At 37.2% G+C, this 27,810-nt stretch overlaps 1 protein-coding gene across 1 annotated transcript; it reads left to right on the forward strand.

The window, feature by feature from the left end:
- Positions 1 to 3,690: 3,690 nt before the first annotated feature.
- FBXO33 (F-box protein 33) lies at positions 3,691 to 27,250 on the forward strand. The gene is made up of 4 exons (XM_020916592.2): positions 3,691 to 4,457; positions 21,965 to 22,075; positions 22,696 to 23,381; positions 25,189 to 27,250. The coding sequence occupies exons 1-4, from the start codon at positions 3,853 to 3,855 to the stop codon at positions 25,458 to 25,460; spliced, it is 1,674 nt and encodes a 557-aa protein (XP_020772251.1). The 5' UTR covers positions 3,691 to 3,852; the 3' UTR covers positions 25,461 to 27,250.
- Positions 27,251 to 27,810: the final 560 nt, after the last annotated feature.

Below are 27,810 nucleotides of genomic sequence, written 5' to 3' on the forward strand. Positions count from 1 at the left end.
TCACTGCCACTGTCTAGCATCGTGAGAGAGTATCATACCATGTATTACTAGCCTGGGGAAAATCAAACTTAGGTTTCCACTGAATGCACATCACAGTTTCACACCATTGTGAAATTAAAAAATCATAAGCAGAACCACCTATTTTGGAGACTATCTGTATTTTTATTTCCTTTAGAAACTAGTCCTAATAATTAAAGACTAATTATTAGTGGTATCTAAGGCAGGTATCCACCTGCCAATGCCAAAGATGCAGGTTTAATCCCTGGGTCAGGAAGATACCTTGGAGGAAAACCCATTCCAGTATTCTTGCCTGAGGAATCTCATAGACAGAGGAATCTGCTGGGCTATAGGCCATGGAGAAGCAAAACAGTCAAACAAAACTTAGCGACTAAACAACAACAAGGAGAGGGTAGTTTGTTGCTAGTACAACATTAAGAATAAGAAAAAATATTCTCAAATCAATCAGAGAATATCTCCAGACCATCAAAGAGTCAGAGACTGGCAACCCTCATACATTGCTGTTAGGACTGGAAAATGACACAGTCACTATAAAAACAGCTTGTAAGTTTCTCCAAAAGTTATACAGAGAACTATCATACAACCTATCATTTTCACTTCTAGGTATCTACTCAAGAGAAACAAGACCATATGTCCACAAAAGACGTGCAAATGAAGAGTTACAGAAATGGTATTCAAAATAGCCAAAAACTAGAAACCTAAATGTTCATCAGAGAATCCCCTGGTGGTCCAATGGTTAGGATTTGGGGCTTTCACTACCAGTGTTGGGATTCAAGCCCTAATCACAGAACTAAGAGTGGCCATAAATAAGCAAACAAATAATGTTAATCAAGTGGTAAATGAGTAAACCATAAATAAATGAAATTCTATTCAGCAATAATAAAAGGAATTAATTAATGACCCAAGATCAAAAACATTATGCTAAGTCAAAGAAGACAGACAATCCATTCATATCAAATGTTCAGAAAAGTCAAATTTACAGAAAAGGAAAGTACATTCATGGTTGCCTGGAGGTAGAAGTGGGGAGGTAGAAGTGGAAGTAAATGGGCATGTGGAATCTTATTAAAGAGATCAAAATGTTCTAAAATCTATTTATAGTGTTGGCTGTACCACTTGATAATATAAATTATTAATGTGTATACTTGAAATAAATGAATTATATATGAAAAACATATCTCAATAAAATAGGGCATTTTCTTTTTTAAAGTCAAAGAACATTAGAGCTGCAGGGAACCTTGCCAGAACTTAGACAAATGAAGAAAGTGAGGCCCCAAAGGGTTAAACAACTTGTTTAAATGTTACCCAGCTAGATCCTGACAAAAGTAGAAAAGACCAAAATCCAGTCTCAGCCTCCTACTAAAAATAAAATGCCATGGAATTGTTTAAAATTACAATAATAGTTACATAGTTTTCTTTGTGAGGAGTTCTAGAAGTATCAAAATTTGAGAACCTAAAAGAATGCTTAAAACAAAAATCCTAAGAACCTGATGTTCAGAAAAATAAAATAAAAGCTAGAAAAACTCATTTGTCACTCTTTGAGGCCATATAACTTTCAAAATTGGTAATAAAAGAAAAAGAACTAAGCATTTTTTCTGACTTTCCAATAAAAGCTATATTTCAGGGTAATGAAATGCTGCCAGTTTATGACAGAAAGCTTCTCCAATACAGAATGCAAATTAATGAATGTAGATGGAATGAAAAAATTACAAATTATCATTTTGAAGCCCATAATAAAATTATGATTCAGGCAAGAATTATCAATTATTATTAAGGCCATTAAGTGAATGGCTGAAGGGAAAGTTGGACAGAAAACATCACACCTCACAGATCACTTTGTTTTACGGAGACGTCACCAACCTAATCAAGCCGTTAGCATTAAATGTCCAGGTTTACTAGAACTTCAGGTACTAGAGTAATAAACTAAACACCAAGAGAAAGTAGTCAAACAATCATAGAAGGGAAGATATTCTCCAGGTCAATATGCCTCCTCTTTAGCTAATCAGAGAAACCAAAAAAAAAGTAGGGGTGACTAATCTAGATTGAGATTTTGAAATATAAACAAAAACAAGTGTGGTCTTTAATTGGATCCTGGTTTCGACAATATGGCTATAAAGAATATTTGAGAGATAACTAGATAAACTTGAAGATAACAGAAGTTACCTTAAGTGTGCTAACACTATTTTTGTTATATACGATTATGTTTTCAGAAACACATATTGTACTACTTACAAGTGGGAGATTCAGATACCCATGGTCCACTTCAAAATATTTCAATGAATTTAAAAAATAAAAAATTTAAATCCAAGTCTCAACTTCCTAATTCATTGCTGTTTCCATTACTGCTCATTAATTCATTCATAAAATTATTATAAGAAGAATTACATAGAAAAATCTCTTGCAGAGAAGAGGTTCAGAGACGTGATCTACCACGAAGGAAAGCATTTTTTTGTTGTTGTTTTTACAGCTACCGAAAGGAAGACAGATAACTCAGAGGTAACAATTCAGTATCACAGACAAGACACCAAAAGGCATCAAAGCATCATGAATGGGGAATTTTTCCCTCAAAGAGCTAAAAATATCTTGTAGAACAGTTTCGTGAAGTTAATTACAAGAAAACTATGCTGTTTCGAGATCACAGCTAAGGCTCTGCAGCGGCAGCCTCACTAATGCAATCCTCAATTGTTACATAAAATTACCTATTCCCTTCTGACTTCACTGCCCTGTACAACCAGTTTACTACTTTCCAAGATGTGGTGAAGTTAAAGGAAACTCTTTCGAAAACCGCTCTCTCAAGCGAGGGGAGCCAAGCTAAAGAAAACCTTTACCGCAATCACCAGCTTCTTTACATCTAGGGCCTCAAAACAGGGAACGCAAAGCCTCCCTCGAAGCCCAGGGAAGACGCCGAATATCAACCAGCAAATCTAACTCATTTGCCTTGTTTTCTCCTCTCCCTCTAAATCCGAACGGTGGCGCTGTCCTCATTCCTTCCCCACACACCAGGTGTGCGCGCAGGTCCACTTCGAGGTCCGACCGAGGGGTGGCGGCGTCCACTGACCACCTCGGTCCGGCCTCTCCGCCGCCCCGGCCCGCGCGGCTCCTCTCCCTAACCCAGCCCCTCCGAGTGAGCCCGCGAAAGCGCCCGCTCCCCTTCTCAGGGGCTCTCTCTCAGAAACTCTCCACAACACTTGGGGCAGGCGGGACGGCTAGGAAAGACACAAGCCAGCACTCTGGCTCTGAGCCCTCAGCCCAGAAACAGAAGCGTATAACGAAAAGCGTCACGACCTCTCGCACCAACGCGAGTTAACGCCACTTCGACCTCCTGAGCGCCCAAGTTAACCGACTTACAGAGTTGACTGGACTGAGTGGTCTCTGACAGACGAGAGAGGGCGCCCATTTGCCGGCACCAGCAGCGCTTCCCGCCCCGCCCCACCGGCCTAAGTGCGTCAGGAATCACGTGCCTCGTCTCTCTTCCCTACCGGCAAGCGGGCGCTCCCTTCTTCCGGAAGTTGCGCCCAGTCAGGCCCAGGCTCCTCCCACCACCGGTGACGTCAAACTCAGCTCCTACCACTGGTCTGCCTCCGCCTCCAGGCGCGGGGAGGGCTCCCGGTTCCTTAAAATAAATCCTGCCGCTTCCGGGCTCCTAACCAGTACAAGCGAGGGTTTTGAAGTTGCGGAGAGTGCAGGCCTCGGACGCGCGTGAGTAAAGTTTGAGAGGCCAGAGGCTGGCTATCTGGAGGCCACCCCCGCAGAGGCCTTTCCCCCTCTCCGCAACTGGTGCCGCACTTGGTTCCGCCGAGACACACGACGGTTCCGCCCCCTTCTTCCTTGTCATTGATGTTGTTGTTCTTGTCAGTGCCGCAGCCCCGACCACCGGGAGCCCGAACCCGAGCCGGGGCCGCCCGGGTGGCGCGGTGGCGGCGGCTGCGGCTGCAGCAGCTGCGACGGCTGCGGGGGCTGCTCCGGGGACTGCGGGGGCGGCCGGGGATCGGCAGCCGGCGGCGGGGCCGGATGGCTCTGTGCGGGCAGGCGGCAGGCGCCGCGTCCCTGCCCAGCGAGCTGATCGTGCACATCTTCTCCTTCCTGTCCGCGTCCGATCGGCTCCGGGCCTCGGCCTCCTGCTCGCACTGGCGCGAGTGCCTCTTCTACCCGGCGCTCTGGCCCCAGCTCCGCATCTGCCTCCGCGTCTCGCCCGCGGAGCAGCCACGGCTCGAATTCCTCATGCGCAAGTGCGGCTGGTTCGTGCGAGAGCTGCGTGTTGAATTCGCCGCGGAGAACTACATGAGCGGCGGTGGCGGCGGCCCGGGCGATGGAGGCAGCGCCGACGCCGGGACTGGCGGGGAAGAAGTCGAAGCCCTGCAGCTCTCAACCCGTTGGCTGGAAGTGCTGCGCACCTACTTAGAGCTGGTCCTGTGCGTGCTAGTCAGCATCCGGAACAACAGGTAGGCACTTCGCAGCCCCTCCATTCATCCTCCTCCCTCCCGCCTCCACTTCCTGGGGCGCAGGGTCGCCTCCTTCCTCTCACCTCGAAATAGATTCAATGTGGAAACGCCCCGCCCGCTTCAGCGTTGCTTTTTTCAGTGACTGGGGGTGTCAGTTCTAATCCGGCGATTTCCTTGAGGCGGGAGGGCATAACAGGACTCACCCTAATACTTTATAAACAGTGATGGACTTGGTGTTTATCAAACGGCACTCCTGGCGCCTTCCAGGCACTGTCTCATTCATCCGTTCGGCAGCAGTGGGATGGAGTTGACAGGCGCGGTCATTCTTCATTTTACAGTTGAGAGAGCTGAAGCTTGGAGGGTGAGGCCTGTGAATGAGTCTTGGGAGAAACAAAACTAATCTGTTTTTTGTTGTTGTTGTTGTTTTATTCTGAACTTATACGATCAAAATAGTTCGTGGTGGAGGAGGGAGTAGGTATGCCACAGGTTTCGCATAGGTTCGAGACTCCCGGCATAAAAAGAAATCTTTGACAGCTATTTTCTTACCGGGAATGGTTTTAACTAGGCCAGGCACAAAGAGTAGGAGGAATTTTTTTTTTTTTAAGGGATCGGGGAACTGCTTGATAATCAGGATTACCCTCCCTTTTGCAAACCTCCAGACTCAACTTGTCCCCAGTGATTCACCTAAAAGTAGCACAGTACAGCTTGGTGTTAGAGTGTGTTGGGGGAGCTGGCCAGTGTCTGCAAAGGGTAAGCCCAAACTATGCTGATTTTGCATCAAGACTTTAATTCTGGGGCTAACTTCCTGTGTTCTGGCCCGTCGTCCTAATCAGTGTTTTCCATTCTTTATCTACCGCCCTCTCCAGAATCCTATTAACGTAGATTTTCTCTATCTGGATATTCTAACTAAGCCTAAAATTAAACTGGGAAGTAAAAGAAAGTTCATAAGTTCAAAAGAGGAGCAACTTAGATAGCAGTAATAGTTCAGCAGTTTGCAAGTAGTTTCACATTCAGGATCTTATTTGATCCTTTGAGCTGAACCTGTGAGTTAGGACAGCTGTTATTATCCCTGCTTTATAGAAAGGAAACTGAAACTTAACAGGGTCAAATAATTTGCACATTATCATACAGTACTGTTTTTCTCTGACAGCAGTGTACTTCCTTTTGCAGTAAATACATTATGTTGAACAGGATGGAGTGAAGGTCCTGGTTATGCTAAGTGAGATAGATACATGTGTATTCTTAATTCTCTGTTTGAATCACAAGGGTGGAAAATAAGCATTAACTGCAAGTTGTATCTGGAGCATGGCTGCATCATCCCAGTGTACTGTGTATTTTCCTAGCTTCTCAAACCGAACCATTTTATTTCCTCACTTTGATTTTATGTGGCAAAAGAGGCTGTTTAAGACTATAAGTTGGTCTTGATGATGTTGGAGACTTTGTGTCAGAGTTGGATGTGTGGCTGGAGGCCCAACTGACCCAGAGGTTACATTCAGTCAGTGAGCACTTACTGCTGATGATTCATTGGAGGGTAGAAGTGGGATGGATTCTTTAAAGAAAGGAAACTGAAACATAACAGGGTCAAGTAATTTGCCAGTATCAGTTAGATTTTTCTTGAGATTAGATAGGAGTTCTGAGCAGTCATTTAAAAATGCCTGTCTTTTGTCCAAGTAAGAACCCAGTTTACACAGTTTCTGTCTAGTTCCTTTTAACTGATTGGTTGGTTGGACAGGTAAAGGTTATATAGGCAAAATAGTGATATATCACATCTTTTCCTTGTTGTTTAATTTTTCATCAATTTTTATTTTTTTTTAGCTGTGTGTGTTGAGGTAAAGTTGACAAAAGTGAACCTACCTCTTCTTTAGCATCTCAATCTACTTGTCTATAAGACCGCCCTCTAAATAATCTTTATATATTTGGAAAAACTGTCTCAGCTTTATTTTTGAAAATATTTTGAGATACTCTACTAATATTGGAAGTACTAATATGAATGTTAAAAATTTAAGTGAAACTAGTTTTCTTTAGAGAAATTGGAAATGTTTTAAACCAAGATGTTTATTCGATAACTCTGATAAAGCCTATTCTTATTTCCTTCGTAATCTCTTAAACATCAGACTCAGGCTCAATGAAGAATGACTCAAATGCTTTAGTGTTCTTTGGTTTTCTGAAACCATAAAATTTAATAACTAATGAGAAAAATCAGTATTTCACATTGTTCTTTACATTTCCAAGGTAAATTTTACAGTGCTTTTGCCTTGTGATTTCTACCATTTTATAGGTAGAAGAGGAGGATATGAACCTACCAAGTCACAAGCTTTATGCTTCCTGCCTTTATGTTGAATTTCATATAATTCAAACTTTTATTTTGCTGTGTTTCAGTTATTTTCTTGTCTCTGAGTTAAAGAACTAAAACTGTAACCTTGAATTGTGGGAACTTTTCTTTCAAGGGTACTGTTCTGAAAGAATAATTGGCATTTTGTTTTGCTTAATTCCTGGGTATGTACATGTGTTCTCTAAGGTGACTGTAGCCACCTTACCAATTTCTTAGGTGTTAGGGACAACTGATGAGAATCAAAGAGGTACAGAAATGCCTCTCAGAGGGTAAAAGACAGTCTTCTGTCTTCAGAGTTCACTTCTCCAGAGGGTGCTAGGATACCTGCCTTCTTGATCAACAGTAAGAATGTAAATAAAAAAATTAGTACTCAAAATACTAAAAAAGAAAAAAATTACACTTTCAACTGTATTGTAGATTAAATCGGCTGAATTTCTCCTGTAGGAAATTGTCCTTAGGAGTTCAAAACAACAAATATGAATATGCATTTTTAGAATTTAACCTGGTTGTGAAGTTGAGTACTACCTATTAAAATACTGTATTCCATACTCCTTAGGAAAAAGGAAACTTCAGGGACAATAAGATTTATGATAATAGCTAATAGACTCAGTCACTAAAAATACTTATTCTTAATCAGTAAGCATAGGTACATTGTCAACATCTGATTTATACTTTCCTGGACTATATAAATATTTTGCATGAGCCTTTTTGGATGAAATACTAAATTGAGGGCAGTACTTTTCTAAAAGATGCAAGCCAGAGAGACTTTGTATAGAGTGATTTTCTTGTTAAAATTCTAACTACATGAGGTGGGGGTGAGGTTCAGGAGGGAGGGGACATATGTATATTTATGGCTGATTCACATTGATTTATAGCAGAAACTAACACAACATTGTAAAGCAATTATCCTCCAATATTAAGAAAATCTAACTATCTAGATTGACCAGTTTTTTGACTGTGCCTCTTTATATACCCTCCTAGTAGTAGAACATCTATCAATAATTCTTAGATGTGGTCTGTTGATTTGGCATATGCAGTCACAGAGAATTTTACCTTAGTATTTTTTTCAACATGCCAAGACCCAGCAACTGATAAAGCAATCTAAAAATACATCTTAAAATAGATTTAAAAATCTTTGGACATTTCCTGTTACTATCCAAGAACGTAGGAAATGCTTGAAGGTATCATCTCCAACAGCCCTGAGCCTTATTTTTCTTGAAATATTTTCCCATCACAGGGCAATAAATACGTGCAATAATAATATTTCACTTTTGAGAGCTAACTTTTCTTACTTGTTTTAAAAAGCCCATTTGGAGAATATGTATATTAAAATATATTGGGACTCTGACCAGTCCTTGCTGCCCAAGAGATGGTTGCTTTTAGAGTAGAGACACTTCACCCAACAGACTCCTCACCTTAAAACGGAGTAAAGTGACTCCGTGAGGATGGCTTCAAGGCCTTTGAGCAGAAAGGAGACTAACCTGATGAAGAAACTAATCTCCTTGGAGGACTGCTGAGAGGAATTAGGGCTCACTTTGATCCATAGGTAACTTCTTCCAGTGACTGAGAACTGAAGATAGAGGATAGGAGATAAAACTCAACAAAAAGGTCATCAAAGTAAAATACTTTTCCTGTGTTAAAAGAAGTGACTGAGCAGCTTTTGAGTGAAAGGATTAAGTTATCTCCATTTTAATGTTTTAGTTCTGAGGCAGCCTCGGAAGAGTTCACCCAAGTTGTTAAATTTATAGCTGATTTAAGATGATAATTATTAAAATGTGTTTTTTTCCCCTCCAAATATTGCGAGTATACTATGTGCCAAGCAGTGAAGACAAACTCCCTGTTCCCATGGATTCGACATTGCAGAGGGAAAAGATAGGCAGAAGCAAGTAAACAAGTAAAAGCAAGATTATTTCGACTGTGAAAGTAAAAGAGGACTATGTAATAGTGACTCGGTGGCAACATGAGATAGATTGGTGAGGGAGAAGTTTTTTCTATAAAGGACATTTAAGCTGCTACATGAATGACAAGTCACCCATCTGAAGATTTGAGCAAACAGCATTCCAAGCAGAAAAAAGAGTAAGCACCAAGGCTTTAGGCCAGCCAAATTTTTGGCTGCTTGCAACAGTAGGAAAAAAAGTAAGGCAGGACCATGTGAAGGGTGAGAGCACTGTCACAGTGAGCTCTTAAGTGTAGGAGGAGGAAGGAATGGTGTTTTTTTATGAGGACTTGTGAAATAAAGTTTGGACTATATTCCAAGAATAGAAGTTATTAAAAAAATGTTAAGGACAAGCATAAGGTGATCTAATTTGCATTTTAAGGCAGTCATTCTGGTTACTGTGTAATGAATGAATAATCCTTGTAAGAGATGATGATAACCTAGAGTATGATGGAAGAAAAGATTTTTTTAAAGGTAGATGGATATGGAATATATATGTTTGGAAGTAGAGCCAAAACGACATGCTGCTAGGATATAGAGGAAAGGAAGAATCAAATTTTTTTTTTACCATTTGTCTTTAAAGCTCACTCAGTTTTCTTTCTTTCTTCCTTACTACTGTTAAAATTATCTTTTAATAATATATTAAATGACAGTTTTAAATGTCTTATTTAAATAAACCTTTTTTTATTTCGTAACCCCCGGGATTTGAGGATGGTGGTAATTCAATAAGTGAGGGCTTCCCTGGTGGCTCAGTGGTAAAGAATCCTCCTGCCAATGCAGGAGATGCAGGTTTGGTCCCTGGGTCGGGAATATCTCCTGGAAAAGAAAATGGCAACCCACTCTAATACTCTTGCTTGGAAAATCCCATGGACATAGAGAGCCTCGCAGGCTACAGTCCATGGGATCACAAAGAGTCAGACACAACTTAGCCACTAAGCAACAACAATAATTCAGTAAGTGAATTCAAAAAGCAAATTCTGGAAAATTGCTTTTAGTTAATGGTTCCTAAGAAAGTTGATAAGGAATACTACTATAGGCCCATGACTTAGTTGTGGAATCTCTAAAGCTGTACCAATAGCCACATATAGCTAATCAAATTTTAAATTACTTGGATAAAATTGAAGATTTAGTTTATTGTACTAGACACATTTCAAGTGCTCCATATGTGGCTAGTGGCTACCATTAAGTATTATGTAAATTCAAACACATTTGATATCAAACATAGACTAAGAAGATTAGAATTGGTCTGAAAAAATTTCATGCAATGATATAATTAGCTTATTAGGTTAGAAAAGGAAAAAATTGCATTTTGTGACCTCCTGTACATCATTGAGAAAGACTTAACGTTGTTAATAATTGCTTTTTTTTAAATAATCAAGTTTGTATGTAGTCTCCTTTTTCATAGTTAATTAGATTTAGCTGTATTAACTCTAATTTAAGGTTATACTAAATAATCCAAAGAAATCTCAGAGAAAAATGAAGAGTTTTTAGCACTCTGCCGTTAGACCTTGGGAAGTATTTCTTAAGCTCATAGGTGGTTAATATTGTTTTCAAAGAATTGCCCAAACTGACGCACTGAATCTGTATGTACAGGTTTTTATAATAAGGCTATCAAAAATTGTGTTGATTATTTGATTCATAGGGAAATTTTTACCCTAAGAAGAAAATAAGATCGCTCTTTTCAGTGAAAAGTTCTGTGTGGTTGTTTAATTTCTTTTTAAAAATTTTTTACTGAAGTATAGTTGATTTAGAATATTATTATTAGTTTCAGGTATGCAGCAAAGTGATTCACTTACATATGTTTTTTCAGATTATTTTCCACTGTAGGTTTTTACAAGATATTGAATATAGTTGCCTGTGTTATACAGTAACTCTTTGTTGCCTATCTATTTTATGTGTAATAGTTTATATCTGTTCATTTCATGCCCCTAATTTATCCCTCTCCATCCTCCTTTTCCACTTTTGTAGCCATAAATTTGTGTTCTATGTCTGTGAGTTTGTTTCTGTTTTCTATATAGGTATATTTGTATTATTTTTTAGATTCCACAAATAAGTGACCATTTTTTTCACTGATTGGTTTTTCTGATGTTGAGTTATATGAACTATTTGTATATTTTGGAGAGTATCCCCTTTGTCAGTCACATGGTTTATGAATATTTTCTCCCATTCCATAGATTATCTTTTTAATTTTTATTTCTTTTTAATAGGGGGAAAATTGCTTTACAAGGTTGTGTTGGTTTCTGCCATACAACAATGCAAATGAGCCATTATTGTACATATATCACCTCCCTCCCGTTCCCCTGTCCCACCCCTCTTGGTCATCACAGAGGCTGGCTCCCTGTGTTATAGAGCAGCTTCCCACCAGCTCTGTTTTATACATGGTAGCATATATATGCTGATGCTGCTTTCTTAATTCGTCCCTCTGCCCTTCCCCTACTGTGTGCACAAGTCCATTTTCTGGGTCTCCATTCCTTCCCTGCAAATAGGTTCATCAGTTTCATTTTTCTAGATTCTGTATATATACATTAATATACAATACTTCTTTTTCTCTTTCTGACTTAGTCTGTATGATGGTGGTGGTAGTGGTTTAGTTGCTAAGTTGTGTCCAACTCTTGCCATCCTATAGACTGTAGCCTGCCAGGCTCCTCTGTCCATGGGATTTCCCAGGGAAGAGTGCTGGAGCGGGTTGCCATTTCCTTCTCCAGGGGATCTTCCCAAGCGAGTGATTGAACCTATGGACCCACATCTCCTGCATTGCAGGCAGACTTTTGCCGCAGAGCCCCCAGGGAAGTCCTCACTCTGTATAACAGGCTCTAGGTTCATCCACTTCACTAGAACTGATTGAAATCTGTTCTTTTTTATGTCTGAATAATACTCCATTGTATATATGTACTGCATCTTCTTTATGCATTCATCTGTCATTGGACATCTAGGCTGCTTCCATATCCTAGCTATTGTAAATAGTGCTTCTATGGACATTGGGTTACATGTATTTTTTTAAGTTATGGCTTTCTCAGGGTATACACCCAGTAGTGGAATTGCGGGGTCATATGGTAGTTTTATTCCTAGTTTTTAAAGGAGTCTCCATGTTGTTCTCCATAGTAGCTGTATCCATTTACATTCCCACCAACAGTGCTAGAACATTCCCTTTTCTTCAAATCCTCTCCAGCATTTATTGTTTGTAGATTTTTTTGATGATGGCCATATTTCTTTTGCCTTAGGAGACATAGCTAAGAAGTATTGCTACAGTTTATGTCTGAGAATGTTTTGATTATGTTCCCTTCTAAAAGTTTTTTTTTTTCTTCTAAAAGTTTTATGGTGTCATGTCTTATACTTCAGTTTTGAAATCATTTGGGATTTATTTTTATGTATGGTGTGAGGGAGTGTTCTGACTTCAGTTTACATGCAGCTATCCATTTTGCTCAGGACCACTTATTGAAGAGACTGTCTTTTCTTCATTGTATCAATATATTTTTCTCTCCTTTGTCTTAGATTAATGTCCATAAAAATTTTAGGATAATTTGTTCTAGTTCTGTGAAAAGTGTCATGAGTGTTTTGATAGTTGTGGTTTTTGTTGTGTGTTTAATTTTGTCAAGTGGAACTAATGTATAACATAACCACATTTATTTGAGAAATTGAAAGCATGGCTTTTCTTTAAGCAGTGCTCTGCTCATATAGGCCTTACATAAATCAGAATCAATTTGTCAAATTTCCCCAGAAACTTCCTGGCCTTCCTCACTGCAATCACTTGGATTTTTTTCTCCTCCTTCGCTTTCCTGTTTCATGTAAACCCATTATTCCTTGAAATTTGCTAAAGTCTGACCCACATATAAGCTATAGAATGGTAAGACTAAGTGAAAGAAGCAGCAAGTATTATGTTGGTGCAAACATAATTGCGGTTTTGGACAATTTGGAATTTTAAATCATTATAATGATTTAAATCATTATAACTAGACTCAAACACATCGTTATTAATCAAAATAGGAACCATTACAATCAACACATCTTTGACAATGAGAAATAAATGTTTATTCCTGTAGCATAAAAATCCATGCTTCTGGGATTCAGTGAACTCTTGGAGAGCATTTTCTGCCTTCCACTGGTTGTGGAAGCATTTTCCCTACAAAAAGTTGTTGAGATACTTGAAGAAGTGGTAGTCACTTGTCTAGAGGTCAGGTGAATTGGCAGATGAGGCAAAACTTCATAACCCAATTCATTCAACGTTTAAAGCATTGGTTGTACAACATGTGGTCAGGCATTGTCGTGGAAAACAATTTGGATCCGACTGGCAGCCAACCACCAAACAGTAACCATGACCTTTTTTTGGTACAGATTTGGCTTTGGGAAGTACTCTGTAACTTCTCCGTCCAGCCACTGAGCTGGTCATTGGCCAGTTGTCATACAAAATCCACTTTTCATCACATGTCACAATCTGATCAAGAAATGGTTCCTTGTTGTTGTGTAAAAAAAGGAGAGAAGATGACACTTCAAAAACAGTGATTTTTTTTTTTTTTTTTTCAGTCAGCTCAGTCAGCTTATATAGCTTTTTCACCTTTCCAGTTTGCTTCAAATGCCAAACAACTGTAGAATGGTCTACATTGAGTTCTTCAGCAACTTCTCACATAGTTGCAAGAGGATCAGCTTTGATGATTGCTCTCAATTGGTCATCGTCATTCCAATGGCCAGCCACTATGCTCCTCATCTTCAGGGCTCTGTTCTCCTTTGCAAAACTTCTTGAACCACCACTGCACTGTATGTTGATTATCAGTTCGTGGGCCAAATGCATTGTTGATATCGTGAATTATCTCCACTGCTTTATGATCCATTTTAAACTCAAATAAGAAAATTACTCGAATTTGCTTTTTGTCTAATATCATTTCCCTAGTCTAAAACAAATATAAAATACACAGCAAATAACTAGTCATAAGCAAAAATCATAAAGCGAGAAATGCACATTAAACTAATGTATAACATAACCACATTTATTTAAGAATGTATAGGACTATCAAATGGCAAATTTCAACAGTGCAAAACTGCTATTACTTTTGCACCAATCTCATAGTACTCTGCATAAGGCTTCTTCCTTTCGTTTGCTCGAAGTCACTGGTCTTATCACTGTTAACACTAAGTCAGGTAAATCGGTTTTTCTGTCCAGGAACTTGTCTTGTGTCCTCTTCTGTTACATCTCTGAAATGGGCAAGGAAAAGGAAGGAAACTGGGGCCACACTTGAGCTATCTTTTAACCTGGTTTGTTAATCAGATGTTGCTGATAACTTCCAAAAAGAATCTCATTCTTAGAAACCTCAAAAAATCAACTTTGGTTCAAGGCAAAGGAGTAAGGCACTCACCTGAGGCAAAAGACTTTGACCTATAGCTTAGATCCACCTTCCCAAGCCACATACCTTCTCCATACCAAAGTCCTAGTAGAGTTACCACCGTGGCCATGGGGCTAGGTGAGCCCCAGCCATGTTGCCAGTACTGCAGAGAGCTGAGGAGTGTTTGTGTTCTTGATAGTCTTGAAATCGTAAACTAATTTTCCTAGAGAAACAGCAGTATTCAGCAACCATTTATCTTTACTGAAGTATTTGAAAAGAAATCCAATATATAGATGGCATTCATTTTATACTACACACTTCAACATAAAATTTTGAAAATTATGGACATACATATACATATAAGACTTCCCAGGTGGCACTGGTGGTAAAGAACCCACCTGCCAATGCAGGTAGGTGTGAGATGCAGGTTCAGTCCCTGAGTTGGGAAGATCCCGTGGAGGCGGGCACAGCAACCCACTCCAATATTCTTGCCTGGAAATTCCCCATGTACCGAGGAGCCTGGCAGGCTGCAGTCCATAGTGTCGCACAGAGTCGGACATGACTGAAGTGACTGAGCATGCATATACATATAACCAAAATAACATTAATACACTTAGCAAAATTGTCAATAATTCTTTAGTCTCTCCTGATTTTTTAATTAGCCTTTTTAAAATAAAACCTTTATTTCCAAGCCAAGAATCTAAACTTGTACCTTTGTAACTTAACCACAATAACTTTTCATGTAACTGACACCCAGAACATATCTGATAATTGAATGAGCAGAGAGTAGGAGAGCAATCTGTAGCCTCAGTTTCTAAATTATAAGTACTTAACAGTCTGACACTGCTCTGGATCTGGATGATGACTTTGTAAAATAGGATTGAAAAAGAATGCAGTTAGTTGAAGAAATGTGTTCTTGATTATCAACACTTCTTATGATTTTATGCTTGTTTACAACACATTTTAGGATTTGCAAAGGGACTATTAAGTAGGTTGTATCCTATTAGTATTACCATAGTAACAGAACTGTTTTCCCAGTATGTTTTGCTCATGCCTTTTGATCAAAATTGTGTTGTGGATATTGTGCAGGAAAGAATTCTGTATTATATACCTGGAACTAAAATAGGGGTCATCCAGTTTCCTTGTTTTAACTTGTTAAATTTTACTAACATGCAGGTTGTTAATTCTTTTAATGATCTTGATGTGAATTAAGCTCTTATACAGGTGAAAGCTATGTAAAGCTGATTTAAAGGAAAAATTCATCAGAGATAATTCTAGTAAAATGTGAAAAATCCTTTTACAAAATTGGAATAATAATATATATGTGGTTTTGAATAAACCTTTAACCAGACTCATGAAGAAAAATCTCAAAACAACCTAAACTTATACCCAAAGAAACTAGGAAAGGAAGAAAAAACAAAACCTTAAGTTTAAAAAAAAAGAATAAAAGAGCAGAAATAGAGTAAAATATATATATATATATATATATAAATATATAAAAGATCAATGAAACTTAAGAGCTAGTTCTTTGGAAAGAGATAAAAAATTGACAAACCTTTATCAGACTCGTCAAGAAAAAGAGAGGACCCAAATCAAAAAATTAGAAATGAAAAAGGAGAAATTACAGCTGACACCACAGATATGGAAAGGATCATAAGAGATTACTAACAGTGATTCATCAATAACATAGATGACCTAGAAGAAATGGACAAATACATAGAAATGTGCAATCTCCCAAAACTGAACCAGGAAGAGAACACAAAATATGAACAGACCAATTACTGGTAATGCAACTCCATCAGTAATTTTTTTAAAAATCTGCCAATAAACAAAATTCCAGGACCAGAGAGCTTCATAGGTGAATTCTACCAAACATTTAGAGAAGAGCTAGCACCTATGCTCTAAAACTATTCCAAAGAGATTGTTGCAGAGAAAGGAACACTTCTGAACCCATTCTATGAGGATAGCATCACTCTGATAGCAAAACCAGAAAATGACACCACAAAAAAGAAAGAGAGAAAGTTACACTGAAATAATATCACTGATGAACATAAACGCAAAATTCTCAGCAAAATATTAGCACCCTGAATTCAGCAATACATTAAAAGGATCATACACCATGATCAACTGGGATTTATCCTGCGGATGCAAAGATAGTTCACTATCCACATATCAATGTGATACAACAAACTGAATCATATGATCATCTAAATAGAGCAGAAAATGCTTTTTGACAAAATTTAACATCCATTTATGATTAAAAACTCCCTACAAAATGAGTATAAAAGTAACATCCCTCAGCATAACAAAGGTCAAATAGACAAGCCCTCAGCTTATCATCATACTCAATGGTGAAAAGCTGAAAGCATTTCCTCTAAGATTAGGAGTAAACCAAGGATGTCCACTCTCAATTCTTTTGTTCAGTGTAATCAAAGTCCTAGCAATAGCAGTCAGGCAAGACAAAGAAATGAAAGAAATCCAAGTTGGAAAAGAAGGAAAATTGTCACTGTTTGCAGATGACATGATACTATATACCAAAAATACTAAAAACTCCACTAAAACCTATTAAAACTTATCAATGAATTCAGTGAAATTGCAAAATACAGAATTCATGTGTAGAAATATGTTGCTTTTTTATGTACCAACAGTGAACTATAAGCAAAATTAAGAGAACAATCCCATTCATAACCACATCAAAAAGAGTGAAATAACTAGGAATAAATCTCAGGAGGTGAAAGACCTGTACTCCAAAAACTATAAAGACTTTGATGAAAGACATTAAAAATGACACAAACAGAAAAACATACCATGCTTATAGATAAGAAGAACCAGTGTTGTTAAAATATCCAAAGTAATTTACAGATTCAGTGCAATTACTATCAAAATACCAATTATATTTTTCTCAGAAGTAGAAAAAATAATTGTTATTTTCATGGAAACACAAAAGACACTGAAAAGCCAAGGCTTTCTTAAGAAAGAACAAAACTTCAAGTATCACACACTCTGATTTAAAACTATACTACAAAGCTACAGTAATCAAAACAGTATGGTACTATTGCAAAAACAGATACATAGATCAGTGGAACAAAATAGAAAACTCAGAAATGAGCCCACACTTAGATGATCAACCAACCTACAACAAAGGAGCTAAGAATATACAATGGGAAGACATTGTATAAAGACAGCCTCTTCAGTATTGGGCAAACTGAACAGCTACATGCAAAAGAATCAAACAGGACTATTTTTTTCACAACATACACAAAAGTAAGCTGAAAATGGTTTAGAGATTTAACTGTAAGACCTAAAAGCAGGCTGCCCCGGTGGCTCAGTTGGTAAAGACCTGAAACCATAAAACTTTTAGAAGAAAACATGGGCAATGTGCTCTTTTACATCTGTCTTAGCAATATTTTTTTTTAAGATATGTTTCCTCAGAAATGGAAAACAAAAGCTAAATTAAACAAATGGGACCACACCAAACTAAAAAGCTTTTGCACAGTCAAGGAAACTACCAACAAAACAAAAAGACTGCCAGCTAAATAGGAGAAGGTAGTCACAAGTAAGATATCCCATATGGGGGATAATATCCAAACTATACAAAGAATTCATAAAACTTAACATCAGAAAAACAAGCAACCCAGTCATAAAGTGGGCAGAGGACCTGAACAGACATTTTTCAAAGAAGAAATACAGTTAACCAACAGGCACGTGAAAAGATGTTCAGTGTCACTAATCATCAGGGAAATGCAAAAGGAGCAAAGGCAATATAATAGAGAAATGATAGTCTTTTCAACAAATAAGTGTTGGAACAACTGGACATCCACATGGGGAAAAAATCTAGACACAGACTTTATTCCTTTCACAATAATTAGCTCAAGTTAGGATCACAGACCTTAAGTGTAAAACACAAAGCTGGAAAGCTCCTACAAGAAAATGGGAGAAAATTTATGTAGTCTAGGGTTTGATCATGACTTTTTCAGTACAGCATCAAAGGGATGGTCCATGAAAAGAAGCACTGATAATCTGGACTACATTAAAATTATAATTTTCAATCTGTGAAAGACCCTGTTGATGGAGTGAAAGCCACAGACTAGGAAAAAATATTCATAAATGACATCTAAGAAAGGGCTCTTGTCCAACATATATAAAGAGCTCTTAAAACTCAATAATAAGAAAGCAAAAACCCTATTAAAAAGTAGACCAAAGACTTTAATAGAAACCTCATCAAAGAAGATATGCAAATGGCAAATAAGCATGTGAAAAGGTGTTCCATGTTATATGTCAAATTAAAGCAACAGGACACCACTACACACCTATTAGAATGACCAAAGTGCAGAATACTGACAACATCAAATACTGATGAGGATGTGGAGTAACAAGAACTCTCATTCATTCTTTGTGGAAATGCAAGATGGTATAGCCTCTTTGAAAGACAGTTTGGCAGTTTCTTACAACACTAAATTTCCTTCTACCATATCAGCTAAAAATCATGCTCCTACCCAAAAGAGTTAAAAGCTTTTTGGCCACACAAAACCCATCACAACAGCTTCGTTTATAATTGCCAACAGTTGGAAACAACCAAGATGCCCCTAAGTAGGAGATTACTTTTAATGTAATCTGAATGATATTCAGAGTACAATGAAATGATATTCAGCACTCGAAAGAAAAGGAGACCATTAAGCCATGAAAAGACATGGAGGAAACATAAATGCATAGAACTAAGTGAAAGAAACCAACCTGGAAAAGCTAATACTGAATGACTCCAACTATTCAGTATATAATATTCTGGAAAAGACAAAACTACGGAGACAGTTAAAATATCAGTAGTTGCCAAGGGCTAGAGGGAATGGACAGATGACTAGGTGGAGCTCAGAGGATTTTTAGGGTTGTGAAGCTTTCCTGTATCATACTGTATACATATCATTTTGCATTTGTCCAAGCTCATAGAAGGTACAACACAGACAGTGAACTGTCTGATAAAGCTAGTGATCTTTCGCCAGAAAGTGCACATAAACAAAACATTTGCCAACAGTTTCTATAAGTTAAGAGCCTATAAATCCTTACTTTTGTATGATCTGGGTGTATTTATTTATATAATATGGGTGTGGGATGTTATTTTTTAAAAAATTGTGAAGTGTAATTGATTATGTTAATTATAGGTGTACAGCAAAATGATTCAGTTGTACATTTTTTTTTTTTTCAGATATTTTACCCACATAGGTTATTGCAGAATATTCAGTAGAGTTCCCTATGCTATACAATAGGTCCCTATTGGTTATTTGATATATAATAATGTGTGTTTATTAATCTCAAGTTGATAATTTATCCTTACTCCTGACATTTCCCATTTGGTAACCATAAGTTTGTTTTCGAAATCTTTCTCTGTTTCTGTTTTGTAAATAAGTTCATTTGTATCATTTTTAATTAGATTCCACATATAGTAATAGCATATGATATTTGTTTTTCTGTCTTCATTTAGTATGATAATCTCTACATCCATCCGTGTTGCTGCAAATGGTATTATTTCATTCTTTTTTATGGCTGAGTAGTATTCCATTGTATATGTATTCTATATCTTTATCCATTCATCTGTTGATAGACATTTAGGTTGCTTCCATGTTTTGGCTATTATAAATGGTACTGCAATGAACAGTGGGGTTCATGTATATTTTGGAAGTATGGTTTTCTCCACATTATGCCCAGGAGTGGGATTGCAGGATCATATGGTAACTCTATTTTCTAGTTTTTTAATTAACCTCCATACTGTTCTCCATAGCGGTTGCACTAATATACATCCCCACCAACAGGTATAGAAGGGTTCCCTTTTCTGCACAGCTTCTCCAGCATTTATTATTTGTAGATTTTTTGATGATGGCTATTCTGACAGGTGTGAGGTGATAACATTGTAGTTTTGATTTGTGTGTTTCTAATAATTAGCAATGTCGAGCATCTTTTCATGTGCTCTTGGCCATCTATATGTCTTCTTAGGAAAATGTTGAGCTGTATAAGCTATTTGCATATTTTGGAAAGTGAACCCTTGTGGATTACATCATTAGCAAATATTTTCTCCCCTTCTGGGGATTGTCTTTTCATTTTGTTTATGATTTCCTTTGCTGTGCAAAAGCTTTTAAGTTTAATTAAGTCCCATTTATTTTTATTTCCATTACTCTAGGAACTGAATCCAAAAAATATTGCTGCAATTTATGTCCAAGAATGTTCTGCCTCTGTTTTCCTCTTGAGTTTTATATTATTTGGTCTTATGTTGAGGTCTTTAATCTGTTTTGAGTTTATTTTTGTATATGGTGTTAGAGAATATTCTAATTTCATTCTTTTACATGTAGCTATCCATTTTAATCTTTTCCCAGCATCACTTATTGAAGAGACTGTCCATTTCTTCATTATATATTCTTGCCTCCTTTGTCATCAGTTAGGTCACCATAGGTGCCTGTGTTTATCTCTGGACTGTCTGTTCTATTTCATTGATCTATATTTCCATTTTTGTGCCAGTACCATGCTGTTTTGATTATTACAACTTTGTAGTATAGTCTGAAGTTAGGGAACCTGTTTGTTCCAGCTCTGTTCTTCTTTCTCAAGATTGTTTGGCAATTAACAATCATTCTTCAAGCTAAGTTTTAGAATCATCAGACTTTTTAGTGAAACTAAGGTTACTAATTTGGGAAAATATGATGTAATATTAAGTTATTTTTCATTTACTTAAATCTTTTTATCACTTTTGTGGATTATACATTTCTTATTAAAATGTTATCCCAAACTTCTAGTTACAGATGTAATTCTCTAGTGGTTATGTTAAAAACGAAACAGCAGACCCAAAATGGAGTCAGTTATGCTAAACCCCACGTCACCAAACTAAGACTTAATACCTAGCACAGCTGTAGCTTTAATCAGCCTCAGGATTGTAACCTTTAATCAGTTAGCCTAGAATTACCAAGTCAGCATTAGTGAGGCAATCTGTCATATAGTCCCTTCAATTCCCTTTAGGAGGGTGACTCTTGCCTGGAACAGTGCATTATTTACTAATAATTTACTTTTTCTACTTCCTTTCTACTTTAAAAGCTTTTCCTTTTCTATATCTCTGCAGAGCTCCTTTCTGTTTGCTACATAGGATGCTGCCCAATTAATGAATCTTTTAACAAAGCTAATTTGATCTTTAAATTTACTCAGTTGAATTTTTGTTGTTTAACTATTATTATTAGCATTTAATCTTTATCCTTTCTCCTACTGTATTTAGAATTTTACTATTTAGAAAAGTGTGTTTTGTAGCTAAAGTTATTTACAAATTTTTATGTAGTTTTTTCTTTAATTAACCTCTTAATGGTAAGCTCTATGTTTGATCACAAAACCACAGAAAGTTCTCTAGATTTTAGTTAGAGTATTTCTTACTGAGACAATATCTCTAGGGCAGTGCCCCACCTTAGAACATTTAATGCACTAAGTTAACTGGTTTGGGAAAATTTTATATTATAGTTAAAATGTATATGAAAAATATATATATATGAAACTTAGAGCTTGAATGTTCTTTCATATGTCATTTTGTTGTTTATTCATCCCTAAACCTTTAAGGTAGGTATTATTATTACTGATAAAGAGTTGAATTCCAGCAACTTTAAGAAGACTTTTCCATGGTCACTAAAACCTTGAGTTCTAACTAATAAAAATAAATAGAAAAAAAAAATAAATAAATCCTTGAGTTCTGAACTACTTGCGCTTCACAAGTATGCTTCACTTGTTATGCTATCACAAGTTTTTCACTGTATGTTAAAAGCAATCTGAAAGTACTTAGTTGGATTCTAAATGAGTTACTAAGGTAGAAACGTCTGTAGAATATCCCTTCTGCATATGTTTATTTTAATATTTATACTTTTATGTTAATTATTTAGACAATCATTTTAAATTACTTTTCTTATAGGAACCTCCAGAAGTTTAGCCTTTTTGGAGACATAAGCGTTCTACAACAGCAAGGAAGTTTGTCAAATACATACCTCAGCAAGGTGGACCCTGATGGCAAAAAAATTAAACAGTAAGTTATATAGTTAGTGAAAAGGGGCTCTGTAATAATAAAAATATTTTTCTGAAAAATGTTAAGATACTGTCCAAAGAGTAATGATATTTTTTTCTGAGAAGAACTATGTACTCCGGAAATGCCTTAACAATAAAATAGTGATCAATACATACCATTCCAATCTTTAAGACAAAGAATTTGCTGTGTAATTATTGCTATTTAAAACTTAACTTCTCTACTTTGCTATAACATGAATTGTAAATCATCAGTCTTTTCTACTGATATAAAATGCTCCTTCACTCAAAGGATTTCAAGTACACATATTTCTGTATGTGTAATATATATTATATTTCTATGTGAATTTTAATGATAATATTACTTGTGGGTTAAATGAATGTGCTCAGTTGCTCAGTCATGTCCAACTCTTCGCAACTGCATGGAATGTAGCTTGCCAGGTTCCTCTGTCCATGGGATTTCCCAGGCAAGAATACTGGAGTGTGTTACCATTCCTTTCTCCAGAGATCTTCCCGACCCAGGGATCAAACCCATGTCTCCTGCATTGCAGGTGGATTCTTTACCAGCTGAGCCACCTAGAGCTAAGCCTTAACAGGATTGTGTGGCATGTGTTTTCCTTACAGAATTCAGCAACTGTTTGAAGAAATACTGAGTAATAGTAGGCAACTGAAATGGCTGTCTTGTGGGTTTATGCTGGAAATAGTAACCCCAACATCACTGTCATCTCTCTCAAACTCTATTGCCAACACCATGGAGCACCTGAGTTTACTGGACAACAACATTTCTGGTAACAGCACCCTTATCACCGCAGCAGAACTGGAGCGATTCGTGAATCTGCGCTCACTTGCCCTGGATTTCTGTGACTTTACAGCTGAGATGGCTAGAGTCTTAACCGATAACAACCATGTGCCTTTGCAGCGACTTTCTCTCCTGGTTCACAATGTTTCCGTGATGCACAAGTCTCTGGACAACATGCCAAATGATGAGCATTGGAAAGCCTTGTCAAGAAAGAGCACCAGCCTTCGGGTCTATATTATGGCTTTTGATATCAAGAGTGAAGATATGTTAAAGATTCTGAAACCCAGTATACCACTAGAAAGGATTCATTTTGACAGCTATATCACTTGTGTTTCAGGAGCTATTGTTGATCTTATATCTAGGCAGTACGACAAGTTCCTCACTCATTTTATATTAATGAATGATGTGATTGACACATCTGGTTTTCCAGATCTTAGTGACAACCGAAATGAAGATCCGTTGGTTTTATTAGCATGGAGGTGCACAAAGCTCTCTCTTCTGGCAATTCATGGTAGGTGACTTTTGTTTGTTATAGTTTGAATTTGTTATTACAGCTAAAACATTTTATACCAATAAAAAGATAGCACTGACATGTATACTGTCAAAAACTCTTATAACAAGTTGATATGCAGATTTTTTATACTTTCTAACATTGACTGAAGCGACTTAGCATGCATGCATGCATTGGAGAAGGAAATGGCAACCCACTCCAGTGTTCTTGCCTGGAGAATCCCAGGGATGGAGGAGCCTGGTGGGCTGCCATCTATGGGGTCGCACAGAGTCAGACACGACTGAAGTTACTTAGCAGCAGCAGCGTGTGTATAACATATAACATAGACCACTTACAAGTGGAAAGACACATTTCTACCCTATTTTGTTCCAACTCCTGTATTACTGTTTTTCTTTTGCCATGTGATTAATAGTACTTCACAAAAATGGCACTGAAATTATCCAAGAAAACATACATATTCACCTGCAATAGATATATTTCTTCCTCTTAAAAACATAACACAGAAGGAAGAAGAAAGTATGATTTCTTTCATGCTCACTGCCTCACCTTCTAGATTCTTGGTATCAACATGTTAATTTGTGCAACATTTTTAAAATGATGGTTGTTGTTTGGAAGTGTTCTTTTCTTACTGGCAGGCCTTTCATCTGAATGTGAACTATTTTTCATTTGGACAGAGTTCCTCTTAGAAGAACATATTACTTCTTTTCTGAAACTTGTAAGACATTTAGAGAATATAAAATAGAAAGTCTGCATGAACAACTTAAATATATTATGTTTCATTATTTCTGAAATTAATCTTAGCTTCATTTGACTGTGGGAGTGTATCTTACTTTTCAAGTTTTGCTTTATAATTTAGGCAGTCATTGGAAGTAATAGCAAAGAATAGATCAATATTGAAGTTAATAAATTAGGATTTTTTTAATAGGATGGAGAAATAGCAAGATATTTAAAATTAAGTTAGTCTTTTTAAAACTTCTTTTTATTTTTTTGACTCTGCTGAGAGGCTTCTGGGATCTTAGTTACCCAACCAGATATCAAACCCAGGCCCCAGCAGTGAAAGAGCTAAATTCTAACCATTGGGTCACCAGAGAATTTGCTAAAGATTTTTTCTCTTATTAAGAAGTAAAACATTATATTTGCTAGTGATAATTAACAGTTTATCTTTAAAGTGTCACTTTATAACTTTGGACTGTGAAGTACCTCTGTGTGTGTGTGTGCACGCGCAGGGTGCTCAGTCACATCTCAACTCTTTGGGACCCCATGGACTGCACGCTGTCAGGCTTCTCTGTCCATGGAATTTTCCAGGTAGGAATACTGAAATGTGTTGCCCATTTCCTACTCCAGGGGATCTTCCCAACCCAGGGATCGAACCTGCCTCTCCTGCATTGACACGCCAAATTCTTTACCACTGTACCACCTGAGAAGCACCATAGGAGATGACTTTTACTAATGAAAAATAACAGCTTACTATGTATTGTTAATCAAAAGCTATAAAATTATACTTTAAATGTCTTCAATTTTACTAAACATGCTGATATCAGAATAGTTACAGCACCTATCTGTTCACCAGCTGCAGTGATGTTCTTGGAGATAATATCAGACTTCTAGTCTTTTTTTTTTTTTCTCTGAGCTAAACAATTACAGGGGCTATCCTGGCAGTGGTAATGAATCCACAAATCTCAGCATATTTTTAAAGGAAAAGGACCCCAGAGTGGTGAGATACAAATTTGTGGAAAAGACAGATGTATAAAATAGACAAAATAAAACACAAGGAAATGACAGTGCTTGTCTTTTGCTTATTTTTAAGGTTACACAGTGTGGGCACACAACCTCATAGCCATTGCGCGTCTTCGTGGCTCTGATCTAAAAGTACTTGAAGTCACCGAAGAAAGCATTGATTTTGACCAAGGAGAACTGGCCGACCAGGATGTGGATCCAGTGCATAATCTCATTGAGCAGGTATCCTTGGGCCTCGGTCAGCCTTGGCATGCAGTCATGGACATCGAATCACTCAGTGTCTTCACTGAACCAAATCGTCATTTTTACAGAGAGATGCAGAGCTTCAGCGAAGACATTTAGCTTTTTTTTTAACGTATGATTCCTGTGGTTACATTTGCAAGTAGGGTCCTATTATGTTTGTTTTTTTTTTCTTCAGTAGTGTGAATTAACCCCTTTGTGCTGTGTTTAATCAGTATTAGCTTTATAGAATTATATGTGTATATTCTACTTCTTGATCAAAGAACATAGTCGGGTATTGGTTTAGAAGTTCAAAGTGACAATGTATAGGGCTTTCACGGTTAATGGACATGTTACCAGACCAGACCTTAAGAATATACAACCGAAGGTTGTCTGAGGTTGCTGGCTAACTATTTTTCACTGAGTTACTCTGCCTTTTGATGTTTTTATTCTTGTGTGTCAGAGCTCAGGAGCCAAAATATTTTTATACATATATAGATATATATCCATAGCCTGATGGATTTGTATGCAATGCACTACATTCATTCATTCCGATAGCATTTCATTGATTTTCATTTGAAATGGAAGAAGGGAGGATACTACGATCCCAAGTGAGTCATCTTTAACAGAAAAGCCAAGACTTTTAACTTTCATTACATATATAATAGTCGATTATCATCAATTACCACTCTGAATTTTGTATAGTAGCAGGTTAGAACATTGCTTAATCCTTTTTAAAATGCATTTACATAAACATGAATACTCAAATTATTGGATTTTTCCTAACTATATCTGACATAATTTAATTCATCAATTACATTATACATTCAAGTTAGCTTTTTAGCCCAGATTCAAATAGTGGAGGAAGAAAGAAATAATATTCCAGGGTAAAACCTCCTAAAAGAATATCATCAAATCACAGAGTTGTAAACACACATGCTTGCAAACAAACATTAGTCGTGAAATCCCTTAGCAACAAGTCACTGGATTTTTCTCTGTCAGCGCGCGTGTCAGCTGCCAAAGAATAGACTTAACTGAAGAAGTGCCCACATGCTGGCAGGGGCTGGCCCACTCTGGCCAGCCAGATACTGCTAGATTGTAATATTTAAGGTCGAATTTCGACCTGTGGTACACAGCTGTGCTGTGGCTCAGTCAGCAACCTCAGATCTCTGAAAAAAAAAAACACAAAACAAAAAAAAGAAAAAAAAAAACCATGCACCTGTTTCACTGTGAATAGTGAATGTAAAGGAAGAAAAGGAAAAACTGAAAGCTTGTTCTATCACAGGTATGAGCTGCTATGATAAATGAAGAACATTCCATGAAGTATGTTTTAAAACCTTGTTATATCTGAGAGGCTTTAAAAGCCGACTTAACTGTTTCAGGGCAACCGCGGTACAGACGTGGTCTCTGTGAGACTTCCACCTGACCCCAGTTTTAAGTGGTACGAATGTTGTGCATTTAATGTTAAAGGACAGTCTGCAATAATAAAGTAAGTAGCCAACGTGGGTGCCCAGCAGTGCTGAGACCTGGCTGCTCTATTGTAAGCTTTGGAAACACAATTTATGCAACAGATGTCCAGATATGATTCTATTTATGGAAAAAGTTTATATGTATTTTACAAATGGTTTTACCATCTTATATTAAAATGACCTTTTGACAGGTGTGCACTGTTTTGTCTCCAGTGAGCACATACCATGCGGATTTTTTATGTACATCAGTAGTGTGAATCCACTGGCACAGGGTGTGTAAATGCCAGATGTGGTGAGATTTTATCTTATAAATGTGATCAGATAAAATAACTCCTGACAGAAACTGTAAGGAAACCAGCTGAATGTTTGACCTGATGACTGATGTTGTATGGTTTATGTTAAATGTATATTCTTTTAATCAATGAATAAAGCATTAAAATGTGATCATTGTAACATTTTCTTGTTCATGAAGCATGAAAACCTTTAGTGTTAAATAAACTACAGTAATCCTAACAATGTGTATAATCACATTAGCTCCTATTGGTAGTCTGGTGCAACAAAGCTTAAATTTGAACAGTTTGGAGAGTTTTGATTTTTTTTTTAATTCACTGTGGCAAAATATAAACATAAAAGCAAACAGACTGGTTACCACCAAATCCAAGTGTATTATGTATTTATAATACATTATTTATAGACTTAGGAACTTACTTTTAAAAATTCTTCTACTGGATGAAAAGAAAAAAAACCCATTTCAGTATGCCAGTACTAAATAGATCTTAAACTTCTATACTGCTTTAGTTTGGCTTTGTAATCCCCAATCTTGGTTGTTAAGGTAAACAGCTGTCATTCCTTCTTCCTTCTCTAATCATTCCAGACACCACTTCTTCCAAGCACTGCCTCATCATGGAATAATCTGGGGTTCACAAAGAACTGTTATTATACCTATTGCTCCCTCATTTCATGGATACATCTAACTCCTTTGGATGAATCAACATGTCTGTATT

Source organism: Odocoileus virginianus, chromosome 16 (assembly GCF_023699985.2).
Source record: "Odocoileus virginianus isolate 20LAN1187 ecotype Illinois chromosome 16, Ovbor_1.2, whole genome shotgun sequence".
Lineage (NCBI taxonomy): Eukaryota > Metazoa > Chordata > Mammalia > Artiodactyla > Cervidae > Odocoileus > Odocoileus virginianus.

Coding starts and splice junctions, on each gene's coding strand:
- FBXO33 (XM_020916592.2), top strand. CDS start 3,853: ATGTTGTTGTTCTTGTCAGTGCCGCAGCCCCGACCACCGGGAGCCCGA. Junction 22,076..22,695: donor GATGGCAAAAAAATTAAACA/GTAAGTTATATA, acceptor TTTTCCTTACAG/AATTCAGCAACTGTTTGAAG. Junction 23,382..25,188: donor CTCTCTTCTGGCAATTCATG/GTAGGTGACTTT, acceptor CTTATTTTTAAG/GTTACACAGTGTGGGCACAC.